The sequence below is a fragment of the Ursus maritimus genome, unplaced genomic scaffold (assembly GCF_017311325.1).
Source record: "Ursus maritimus isolate PB19 unplaced genomic scaffold, ASM1731132v1 scaffold_22, whole genome shotgun sequence".
NCBI classification, from domain to species: domain Eukaryota; kingdom Metazoa; phylum Chordata; class Mammalia; order Carnivora; family Ursidae; genus Ursus; species Ursus maritimus.
In genome coordinates, this window is record NW_024424675.1 from 34,241,024 (window position 1) to 34,253,191 (window position 12,168).

The following is a 12,168-nucleotide window of genomic DNA, read 5'->3' on the forward strand; positions in this document are numbered from 1 at the left end:
GGGGGGGGGGGTCCCACGTCAAGCAGCTGATCAGCACGGAGACGTGGGATGGGAAGCCATCAAGTTTTGTGATTAGAGAAGTGGCATAAACTGGCTTTACAAGGGTGCCTCTGGCTGCTGAGTGAGGGAGAATATGGGGGGGCAGGGCAGAAGCAGGGGGAGGAGTGGGGAGACCACTGATTACAGCAGTGCTGGGAGAGGGAAGGGGCTCCAGGGGGATCTGGGCTTCCTCATCATTGCAGCATCCTCAGGACCCAGCACAGAGCCGGATGCAGCCAAGGTGCTCCATAAATACCCAGGGAATGAATGAGTGAAGAAGTGAGAGAATGGATGACCAAAATCAAGGCAGGAGGGAACTAGCCACCCCCACACAGCCTGAGTGATCAGCACGGGCCCGCTGTATAGGGTGCCCAGCTAAGGTGCTGAGTGGATAAGCGAGCCAAGTTCCAGGTAGGGAGAGAGGAGGAAAAGAGCGAAGGAGAGGAAGGAGGAGGAGGGAACGGGAGGGAAGGGAGAGAGAGGAAAGAAAGAGGGACAGAGGAAGGAGGGGACAAGAGGAGGGAGGGAGGAGGATGGAAGGGGAGGGAAGCTTCTTCAACGACAGTAACTGGCGACCTCTGCTGGCAAACAGAGAGCTCCTCTGGACTCAAGAAAGGGCAGTTTGGTCCTTTGGTGGGGCAGCACCCTGAATTCAGGACACAGGAGGAAAGTCCCAGTGCCCTTGTCAGCTGGGTTCTCACAGCCCTGGGTTCTAGCAGCCAGCAGCAACCGGGTTAGGACCAGGATGAGGTGAGTGAGGCTCTCACTAGGGCACACATTTAAGGGGGCACCTAAAAACTCAGTCATCAAGACAAATATTTTAATAATTGAAAAACAATTAAAAACAATAAAAAAAAAAAACTTCGCTAACTATGGCCCACAAGCTGTCTGCCTGGTTTTGTAAATAAATTGTATTGGAACCTGGGTCAGGGTCAGGGTTGACTTTCTCAGCCACAGCAGAGATGATGCACACAGCCCTTGGCTGGTGGTGTTCCCAGATCCTCGTGGCCAGCAAGAACATGACTGCCTGTGCAAGGACTCACTATGCCCAACGTGGGTAACTCCATTCCGTGGCCCATGGGCCAGCCACAGGAGCTCTTTTAAGCGTTCTAGAAGATGTGGGCATTGTGTCCTTTGCAGTGTTGGACGGGTCTCAATGTCACATCACATTTCCCTGACTCTGCCACTCACTAGCCGTGTGACCTGGGGCAAAGCTCAATTTCCCTGTACCTGCATTGCGTCCTCTGTAAAACAGATTAATGCATGCAAAGAACTCAGTAACTGCTCAATGGTGAACTGCTGGGGTTACGAATGTGGGTTTGAGTCCCAGCTCTGTCACTGATGTGACCCTAGGACATGATGCTTTACATTGCTGAGCACCATTCCTCATCTGTAAAATGAGGTTTATAATCCATCTGGGAAGGTTCCAGTCGGAACTCACACAGAGCTGCTAGTGCCATTGGCTCGCGGTGGCAAAGCGCCGGCTGTCCCCACAAGAACTTTGAGGAATCGGAATTGCAGAGGGTTGCTTAGCCCTTTGTGAGATGCTGAACCAGGGACGGAACCACTGCTCGCCTCGGAATGTTTGCTAATTCCTTATTTCCCATCACGGCCACGGGCTGAGTACACAGACGGACTGTTCTCCTCCTGGAACATCTGTGGTTTCTCCAGGAGCCCCCTCTCCCTCAATGCTTGCAAAGACCATTTAAAATGTTCTGCTGCTGCTGCTGCCTCTATGGCCACTGGCCACCACGTCACATGCAGCAATGGTTCGCGGCACACACGTCAAGGCCTCCATCCCAGGCTACTGCCATCACCGGCCCGGGTAGCTGCGAAGCCTTCTCCCTGGTTTCTCGCTTCCCCTCTTGCCCCCTTTAAACCTTTTCCTACCAATGGCATCCTTTCAAAACATAAGTGTGACATCTCCCTGTTTAAAACTCTCTAGGTCACACTGAGAACAAAACCCAGGCTGGCCACAAGGCCCTGCGTGATCTGGTCCTTACCCACCTCCCCGATCTCACTTCCTGCTCCTCCTCCGCTCTCTGCAAACCAAAGCCGGAGGATGCTCCTCCTTCACCAACTTTGTCCCTGGAACAGCTCCCCACCTCCCCGTTCTCCTTCACATGGCAGTTCCAACATCAGTTTGTTTGCTAGGAGAGTAAGGCCAGCCTCATGTCCCCTCTGTGCCCCCAGCACACAGTGAGCACTAGGTATCTGCTGACCTACTGGCTGCACACGTGCCCCAACCTCCCCCGCCCCCCGCCCTGGGCAGATATGAGCCTCATTAGCCTTATAGTACTCGTGAGGAAATGGGAATGAGCCCTCTCATTGACTGAAATAATTGAAAAAATTATTGCCAGCCCCTAGGGTCCCTGAAGTTTGTTAAAAACGTTCTATAATGCCAACACATATTATAATAATATAAAGATAAGAATAGAGTAATATAAGCAATATATATAATTATTATAACATAAATATATAAAATAATATAATAATATCATATCCAGTATCTCATTTCTTAAAGTACCAGTGAGGAGCACATGGGCTTGGGAGCCAGGTACAAGTACCCTCTGCTACCTGTGACATCTTGGACAAGTTCCCCCCTTTCTGAGCCCAGTTCTCCATCCACAAACTGGGGATAATACCCAACTTGGAGTTGTTTCAGATCCAATACGAACACTCCTGGCACAGTATCTGACAAGCAGTAAACAGGCAATATTAACTCTCCTCTCTACTAGGCACCACTATCCAAGAAGGGAAGTTTTCTGCCACACGCACAGGGCTGACTGTGGTGAAGGAAACACAGTCCCGGACCCACGGGAAAGCTCACTCCCCGCGCACCCCAGTATCCCACAGGTTACCGGCCACACGTAAGGCACTCAAAGTATTTATTTGCTAGCTGGAGCTGGCAAGGAGGAAAGGTACTTTATTTTATACCTCCCCACAGCCACACACCTCTGGGGAAGAAACTGAGGCTGGGCAGGGTTTTCAGTGTAAGCTAGCTGGTGGCATTTTGCACCTTCACTCAGTTTCCCTGCCGCTTTCCCTTAAACCAGGCTTTTTCAAACTTCAGTCCTTCCCAAGCCACTCCACCTCTTTTGTTCTACCTACTTACTACCTGTGATAAAAATCAACTCACTTTTTTACCTGCATAAACTAAAAGGAACCTTGTATTGATCACTGGCCTTCATTAGAAGGTAACCGTAAAAATACAGAACGAAAATGAAAACAATCCTGTATAAAATTATACAAATTTCAGCTGCCTGAAAGCTATCAGCCTGCTTTTTGTAAATAAGACTAATTGGAGTTGAGCAGTATTTTTCCTTTTTGTACTATGACCCCCAAAAGAAATATATTTTATATCAAAACTCGGTATATACCCTTGTCTATATATACCTTTGAAACAAATTTTTTAAACAGTACTTACATGTCATGCACTCTGGATATTCCCTAGTCTATGATTCTACTTCATTTTTAAAACGCTGGCTGCATCCCACTATACTGGTTTCCAGAGGACTATGCCATGTACACAACAAAAAAAATGGTGGATTGGCGGGTTGATAGAGACACCCGTGAGACTTTGTCCTCGTCTCACCCGAAGGACTGTAAAGCAAATAACGTTGTCGCTATGTGGTTCCATGTTCTGCAATGCCATGCTCACGTACCCGACGTACACATGGCGCAGCCGGAGAAAGCCTGTCCTAGATCTCTTCCAGACACCCAGCTCTGCCTAGAGCTTCTGTACACAGTAAGCTGCTGAGAACAGTCGACTGCAGAGGATAATTACACTTAACAAGCATGATCACAGACCGCTTAAAAATACCTCAACACCTTTATTTAGGTCTAATCTACTCGGAGCACTCCTTCAAATTCACTTGGACATAAATGGCCTAAATGTCTGTACTCGTCAGAGAGACTCTTCTACCCGACCATGGACCTCTTTCTTCCTCTCAGGCGCACTTCATCTAGTTTTTTTAGCACTGGCTTGGACTTTTTGGAGAAGGTGGCGTAGCTCTTCAGAAAGGCTTCAAACACAGTCTCAGTATTGGGATGGGTACTGAGGAAGGCTTTCTCTAGCACGTAGAGGTCAACTCCCTTATCTTCCGGAAGTGCTGAAATGAAACTGAGCCCAAAGTCTATGAGCACAATGTTCAGCTGTTCCACAGGGGGTTTCAGGAGCATGTTCGAGGTGGTGAGATCACCGTGAATGAGGTCTTCATCATGCATTCGAGCCAAAACCTGCCCAACTGTCTTGGCTAAGCCAAGGAGACTTTGGGGAGTATTTTCAGTCTCCATAGTGGACTGAATATAATCTCGAACAGTCACTGAGCCTTCAATTTCTTCCATATATAAGCAGTTGGAAGCATAGTCTACAAAAAAGACAACGGGGGCAGATATCCCTGCAACCAAGATAGAAATGGTTATTGGATTAGATTCTTTCTTAATGTTAAGTTTAATTTTCAAAGATTGAGCCAGACTTTTACAGGGCATATCTGCTTATTTCAGGAAAAATGATTTAGGAATGCTGCAGAATAGTACAGCTTAACTCATCTGGAAGTTTCCCTTGCTCATGCCCTGCAGGATTGTGCCTTAAGCCACCCCAGAGCTAAGCTTAGTAGTGCCAAAGTGCCCTCCTCCTTTCCACTCTTTATGACTGGATTTCATTTGTCATACTTCGTCCCTAAACAAAACAAAACAAAACAAAGAGCCAGAAGGGTAAGCATAGTCAGAGTAGGCTCTACCTCGAAAGGACACAAACAGGCCAAACAGAGTGTTGGCTGAGAGATTCACCTTTGCAGTCAGAAAGGATGGGTTCAAATCCTGGCTCCCTTCCTTGTTAGTTGTATAACCTAAAAGTCACATCAATTCTCTAAGCTTGTTTCTGTTTCTAGAACAGGAGAATGATACCTCCAATAATTGAAAGAATTCATTGCATTCAAAGATTCAGTGAATATTTATTGAATGACACTCGGGCCCAGCACACTTTTCTAGATACTGGAGACTTAGCAGTGAGGATACAGCAGGAAACAAAGCAGCTCTGATCCCTCCTTAATGGAACTTAATCCTAGAGAGGGTGAAAATAGAAAACAGGAACACACAAGTAACTTCATTAAACTTAGGCAAGGGCAGAGATATGTCTGTTTGTTTGCTACTGAACTTCCTCCAGCTCTCCCACTACCTAACAATGTTCTGGTGTAAAGCAGGTGCCTAAGAATATTAATAAAAGCGAAAGGATGTGTAAAAGTCAAAAGCCAGTGTTTCTGAGTCAGAGGTTATGGGCTGAAAGCCTGGCTGGGTCACTCACTAGCTGTGTAACCTTGGGCAAGTTACTTCCCCTCTGAGCCTCAGTTTCTCATCTGAGGATAAGGCATACTGTGGTGCTGTACAACGGTGTTTTAATGAAAAAGTAATTAACGATTTCATGAAATCTAAAATGTACTGAGTGCTATGTACCAGCCATACAACCAAACATACTGTGACTTCCCTTTACAGGCGAGGAAACTGAGGGCGAGGTTAAATAATTTGTTGAAAGCCTGCATATGACTCAGTGGTGTCGGTATTTGAACCCACTCAAGTATTTGTAATTACATCTGCTTCTTAAAAGTAATGAATGAAGAGATAATGATCGAACACTGAGACGGTACAAATGGGGAAATCGAGGCTCGGGGCAGTTAAACAGCATGCTCCCTGTCGAGCAATAGTGGAAGAGCCGGGAACTGAACCGGGAGCAATGGCTCCAGGACAAACGCTCCTCGCTGCTAGGAAAGGCAGCTCCTTAAGAATGAAGGAATGAATGACGAGAGAGATGAAAGGTTGGCATTTCTCAGCAGAAGTTCACGCAGAGGGTACAAAGGGAGAGACTGAGGGGAAAACGGGGCGCGGCGCTCAGGGGAAACCCTTGCCCGCGTCGCTCGGGCCCCCGAGCCCCCGGGCCGGGCCGCCTCACCTGCGCGGCGGCAGCGGAGCAGCGCCCGGGCCTCCTGCACCGTCCGCCGCCGGCCGAGCCGCGCCTCCAGCGCCGGGTGCCGGTAGCCCTTGGGGAAGCGGTGCTTCACCACGGCCGCGCGGCCCTGAAAGCGGCCGCGGAACACGCGCGCCTCAGCGCCCTGCTTCACCAACTCCAGGCCGCTCAAGAAGCGGCTGCTCCGCTCCCGGGCCGCGGCCAGCGCTTCTGCCTCCGGTGCCGGCTCGTCGTTCTTCTCGGCCGCAGCTGCAGCACTGGCGGCCGCCATGACTACGCCTCGGCGCCGCCGCTCGGAGCCCGTCGGCTCTCTCCGGAAACTGCCGGCGATGTTCGGCTCGCTTTGTCGTAAGTCTTCGGACCTCTTCGGCCACTCCAGTGCCCACACTTCCGCCGGTGGAAGTGGCCCCGCCTCCGACATCTTCGGCTATTCCTATAAAGCCTCGGCAACTCTCGGTCAGAAACTTCGCCTTTCCCGGGCTCTCTCCAGAAGCGCTGAGGCTCGTGGTCGGCCTTGGTGGCTCCGCTTCCTAGTTCTGTGGCTCCTTCCGGAAATAGTTCACTAATGGTATCCCCTTTTTATTCTTAAAAGCGTGCTAGTTTGGATGGTAAATCTACCTATAGGTGGTAGAGTGGCGGCGGGGTGTGGGCAGTGGTACAATTTTAAATAAGGTGGTTAAGAAGGCTTCTGTGAAAAGAAAGCGCTTCAATGAACAGGTGGCCTTTGAGCCCTGTGAATGGATGCCTGAAAGAAGAGCATTCCAGGCAGAAGGAAGAGCAAGTGCAAAGGCCCTGGGGGAGAAGTGTGCTTGGCATGTTTGGGGAAGAGCAAGTCTCTGTACTTTGGTTTCTCATCTACCAAATAAGACTGTAAAGAATACCCATCATGGAGGTTTTGCGAGGATTAAATAAGTAACTGGGGGTAAAACACATAGAACTATGCAGGCACATGATGAGCATTCCCAGGTGAAAACTATTATTATTTATGGAGGGCTTAATACAATAGCTATTATAAGTAGACTCCCAGCGCCAACCACTCTTCGGGGGGAGGGTCCTCCCCAAAGTGTGGTGCCCCCCAGGGGGCCACCAGAGCTGCATTACACTGCAGAAAACCCTCCATTACCCCAGGTCTTGGCTGCCAGTGCTCAGATACAGGAGCGGGGTGGTTTGTGTGGCTGACAGCACGAACCCTGACTGGTCCCACCACTGAACAGCTGGGTGTTTCGGTGATTGTGCTAGTTAGGGTACAGGATAAGCTGCTGTCACAAAGTGACCTAAAAATAGTGGCTTGATTATGAGAGATCTTTCTTTCTTATGTAAAAGTATAGATCTGGCATCCTTAAGTCATTGCTATCTTCTCTGAGTCTATTCCAGTTGCTCCCCTACTCCAGTTGGCAAGAAGAGGGATGAGGGTGGGGACAGGCAGCTAAGAACTTGACCCCAAAGTTCCACACGTCCCTGCCGCTCATATCCTATTGGCCAGAACTCAATCACATGGCCCATGAAGCTCAAAAGGAAGCTGGAAAAACTATTCTCTAGCAGGGCAGCCATGAACTCAGCTACAACTTTGGGAAAATATTATGAAAAGGAAGTAGGGGAGGAATTATAACAGGGGACAATGAGTAGACTGCCAAAAGTTTTGCTATTTTAAGCTGCAAGTAGCAGATTTTTCAACTAAATAGCTTACTTAGGATTAACAGTAAGTTCATTTATTTATTTATTTTTAAAGATTTTATTTATTTATTTATTTGACAGAGAGAGAGAGACAGCCAGCAAGAGAGGGAACACAGGCAGAGGGAGTGGAAGAGGAAGAAGCAGACTCCCAGCGGAGGAGCCTGATATGGGGCTCGATCCCAAAACGCTGGGATCATGCCCTGAGCCGAAGGCAGACGTTTAATGACTAAGCCACCCAGGTGCCCCAGTAAGTTCATTTATTATCCAACAGAACAAAATTTTATGAAGTGAGGGGTCCCAGGTGTCCTTTAGTCACTTTATGATTTTAGGGACCCAAGCTCTTTCCATGCCCTTCACCAGCCTCAGCTTTGGTCCCTACACTTGTCGTCTTATGGTCACAAGACGGCCACCAAATTTCCACACATGATATGAGGACACAAAAACATCTGGCCAAAGAAGAGAGGAGCTACATCTTATACACCTCTCTTTATTTGGGAGAAAACCCCTTGCTGGAAGTCCCTCCTCTCCCACCAGGCTTCCTCCACAGGACATTGGCCACGATCGGCCCACGCGTCTTTGCTTTAGCTGCCGAGGAAGCTGGTAAAGTGAGGATCTGGCATTTTTGGCCTGTACAGGCAGAGAGCTGCTCTAGAAGCAAGGAGGAAGGGAGCTAGGCATGGCCCCTGGGGAGGCAGCCAAGGTGCCTGGCACACGGTGGATGCGACAGCAAGCATTGTCTCTTTAAGGTTCAGATTCATCATCCTCAGAATGAGGGCAATTAGTTTTACTGTGACAATGACTTATTAAGATTAAGTGAGATGTTGCTCGTGAGGGTGCCTGGGGGATGGCAGACACTCTTCGTGTGCTCATTTTCCTCCCCCCATCATTGGGACCCTGTTTGAAATACTGAAGAAAGGCCCCTTCGTCCAAGGGTTGCTATGACACCAACCCTCAGCTCTGCAGCCCCTGCATTCCATTCATACACAGGGCAAGCCACCTTTTCAGGCATCAGACCCTTTGTGTAGGCGCAATGTGGTTTCCAGCATCTTTCATCAGCCCAGACTACTCAGAGCTCACCCAGAACCAATGCCATTTACAATGCCCAGTTTCCCAAGTCTGTGGCTTCATTATCATAATTGTTAGTGGCTCCATAGCCATCTCCATGGTTACCGAATCTGTCTGAACCCCTCCTTTGGAAAATCCACTGTGCAAACATACTTACAAGTCCCAGGCTCGCTGTGGTCAGACTGGTTCTGGCTTCTACTGTAGGAAACCCTAGTTTCAAACCTTTCAATGGCTCCCCATTGTGCTGAGGATTAAAGACCCACAAGATCCTGCATGGGACACTTCTGTCCCTCTTCCAGGCTCATCTCCTGCCAAGCTCCCATTGGCTCTCTGATCTTCAAACACATTTGCCTTCTCTCAGTCTCTCATTCTTACCAGGCTCCCTCTTGTGATAGGGCCTTTGCATCTGCTATTTCCCATAACAGAAGTGCTCTTCCCTCCCTTCGTTGCCTAGACCCATCCAAGCATCTTTGCACACTCAGCTCAAATGTCACTTCCTCAGGGAGGCCCTTTCTGATTTCTCAGAGGAGAGAAAATCCAACTTCGATGAGTTCTGACGTCCCTTTCTGCCATCGTCACAGACTTTCCTTTTTTGTTTGTTTGTATGACCATTTAAGTAGTGGCAGGATTTAGTTCCTCATCAGCTGTTCCTGGAGGCCACCCGCAGTTCGTGCGTTTTGGGCCCCTCCATCGGGCAGCGCACAATATGGCAGGTGGCCTCATCAGAGAGGGTGACAGGTCAGAAGCGCGTGAGCAAGATGGAGATCACCATGATATCCATCACTTTTGCTGTATTAGAAACAGGTTAGTCGGTCCTGCCCACCTTCATGGGAAGCCATTTTTGAAGATGCTTACCAAAAGGACCCGTGAAATCATTTCTGTTCTCACTTGGGCCAACAAATGAAGAGGGATTCTCTATTCTCTAGGAGAGACAGAGCCCAGCAGCGAGCCTACACACGTTGTCATGACTTTAACACGAGCCACAGAGATCAAAGAACATCTAGGGACTTTATGCCCTTTCTATTATATAAATTCTATAGGTTACCTCATGGTAATGGAACAGCCCAGGCCTTGCTGTACTAGGCCCCCATGTCACCAATCTATCATAGCCACTAACTCAGGAGACCAAGGGGTGAGCACGACCCTGGCCCACTGTCCCAATCCGGGAATCCTCTGGGGGCTGGACAGATTGGAAGCATGGCTCCTGGCTGGGTCTGCCAATACTGTTGTCAAACAAACACAGATTAACTCATCGCAAGAGAAGCCAATAACTCAAGAGGCAGGCAAGGGTTTGGAAAAGAGAAAGGGAGAAATTTATTTGGCTTGCAGGCAGCCAGTGGTGGGGGGAGGGTGGTAGGCTCAAGCCTTAACAACTGACCTCTCCCCCCACAAGAGGCACCTAGGGTTTTATAAGGAGAGGTTCAGGGGTTACCGCAAGGCACCTAGCAGGGAGCGAGTGATCATGAGTGGGGATCAGTATGTGTTCGGTACATGGTCACGGGCAGAGAAGGGGATTGTTCTTCTAAGCATTCCTTTGCTCTCAGGGCTTTTCTGGCCTGGCGATTGGAATGTTCCAGTCATTCCAAAACATCTTCATCAACGCAAGAAAGTGCAATAAGAAATAAGCACAGTGGGTTTCAGTTAGAGCATGAGTTAAGGGGTCTTGTCTATTTCTGGCTTTAACTGTTGGGGTCTATAGTTGGGCAAGAGGGCTCCCTGACAACCAGGTGACAATTCTAGGTATTCACAGATGAAGGAGGAATTGTCATGTGACAATGGCCATGAGGCCTCCTCGGGCTCTTCTCCATCCCGGAAAGGCAGTAGAGCGTGATGGAGAAGAGGCTGATTTCCCCATAAGTGGGCTAGACTCCCTGCTCAGCTACATACTGGTGTGTGTCCTTGATCTTACCTCTTATGCAAGCAACTTACTTCACTCCCTTTGTCTCAGTTTCCTCATTCATAAAATGGGAGCAAAGGGTAACTATTACTATCTCATTAAGCAGCTGTGAGGGTTAACAGTGAGCTAATACATGCAAAGTACTTAAAGTGTATAATTATCACTTAATAGTTTCAGCTATCGTTCCTATTATTATTGCTGCATAACAACTTACTCCAGAACTTTGCACCTTAAAAACAGCCATTTATTATACTCCTGGAGTTTGCAGGTCAGGAATCCAGTCTGGAAACAGAAGGGATAGCTTGTCTCTGCTCCACAATGTCCAGAGCCTCCGCTGGAAAGATTTGACGGCTACCAGCTGGAATCACCCGAAGGCATGTTCTGGAAACAGTGCTGGACGACTTCAAGGTGAGGACCACCCACTGGCGTGTCCGCAGGCGGCCTCTCTGTGCCTTGGGCTTCTTCACAGCATGGCAGCATCCCGGTAGTTGGACTTCTTAGAGACTCAGGGTTCCTGGTGCCAATGTCCCAGTGTCCCAGCCTCCGGAGTCACGCAGTGCCAACTCTCTGCGACCTGCCGTTCGAGGGCATTCCCAAGCTCAGTTGGACTTCAAGGGAGTTAACAAAGAATTTCAGAGCCCTGTTTTCAAACTGTCCTACTGGCGACCTGGGTGTGCTGTTGTCAGAACTGTACAAGGGTCCCCTGGCTCGGAGGGTCTTGTCGGTGCTTCTTTGCCGAGAGGCCTGTGTGTGTCTGTAACATACGATCCCCACTGGGGGAACTGCCGATGCCGATGGACGAGCGTATCCATGTGGACATGCCGTGAGAGGCTGCGTGAGCCTGGGGCCGTGCGAGTACTGATCTTATATGTGCATTTTTGCCTGAGAAGGAAAATTAGTGGGGTGTCCCCAGCCTGGTTCCTTTCTGGAGCTCATATATGGAATTGCCCACCTATTTCCACATGGATACCTAATGAGAACTTAACTGTCGCACGGCCAGAACAGAACTCTACCCCAAGCCGCTCCTCTCCCAGTGGGTAAGTCCTTCTTGAGTCTATCTGCCCTCAGACCTACTTTCCTCCCACCCACCCCCACCCCCTGCTGCTATCCCCTATGTCCAAATCAACCTCTCTCTCTCACCTCCCAACAACCTCCTCCCCTTGGGTCCCCCTATTTCTGCCCTTGCTCCCTATAACCTACTAGAACTCTCCAATGATATCTTGTGTCCATGGGAATAAAATCCACATTCCCTACCCTGGCCTCCCAAGGTCTTAAATGGTCTGGCCCTTGCCAACCCCTCCCTCCACTCTCCCCACCAAAGCCTGGGCTCCAGACACCGGGGCTTCACTTCCATTGTTCTTTATACTCCAGAAGCTCCTTCCACCACCGCTGGCCTTTGCCTTTGCCCTTCCCTTCGCCAGGAACCTCAGGTCTCAGCTCAAGCTCCCTCCAGAGAGCAGACTTCCCAGGCCCGCAGCTGAAGCAGCCGCCCGTGGCTGTACACGCCAGCGCCCTGGGTCTCGTCTCTGCC

The 12,168-nt window shown here is 49.4% G+C and overlaps 1 protein-coding gene across 1 annotated transcript; it reads right to left on the bottom strand.

Annotated features, from left to right (window-relative positions):
- Positions 1 to 3,852: 3,852 nt before the first annotated feature.
- On the bottom strand, positions 3,853 to 6,451 carry TP53RK (TP53 regulating kinase). The gene is made up of 2 exons (XM_040638423.1): positions 5,987 to 6,451; positions 3,853 to 4,439 (listed from the first exon to the last, which is right to left on the bottom strand). The coding sequence occupies exons 1-2, from the start codon at positions 6,420 to 6,422 to the stop codon at positions 3,961 to 3,963; spliced, it is 915 nt and encodes a 304-aa protein (XP_040494357.1). The 5' UTR covers positions 6,423 to 6,451; the 3' UTR covers positions 3,853 to 3,960.
- Between the last annotated feature and the right edge of the window lie 5,717 nt (positions 6,452 to 12,168).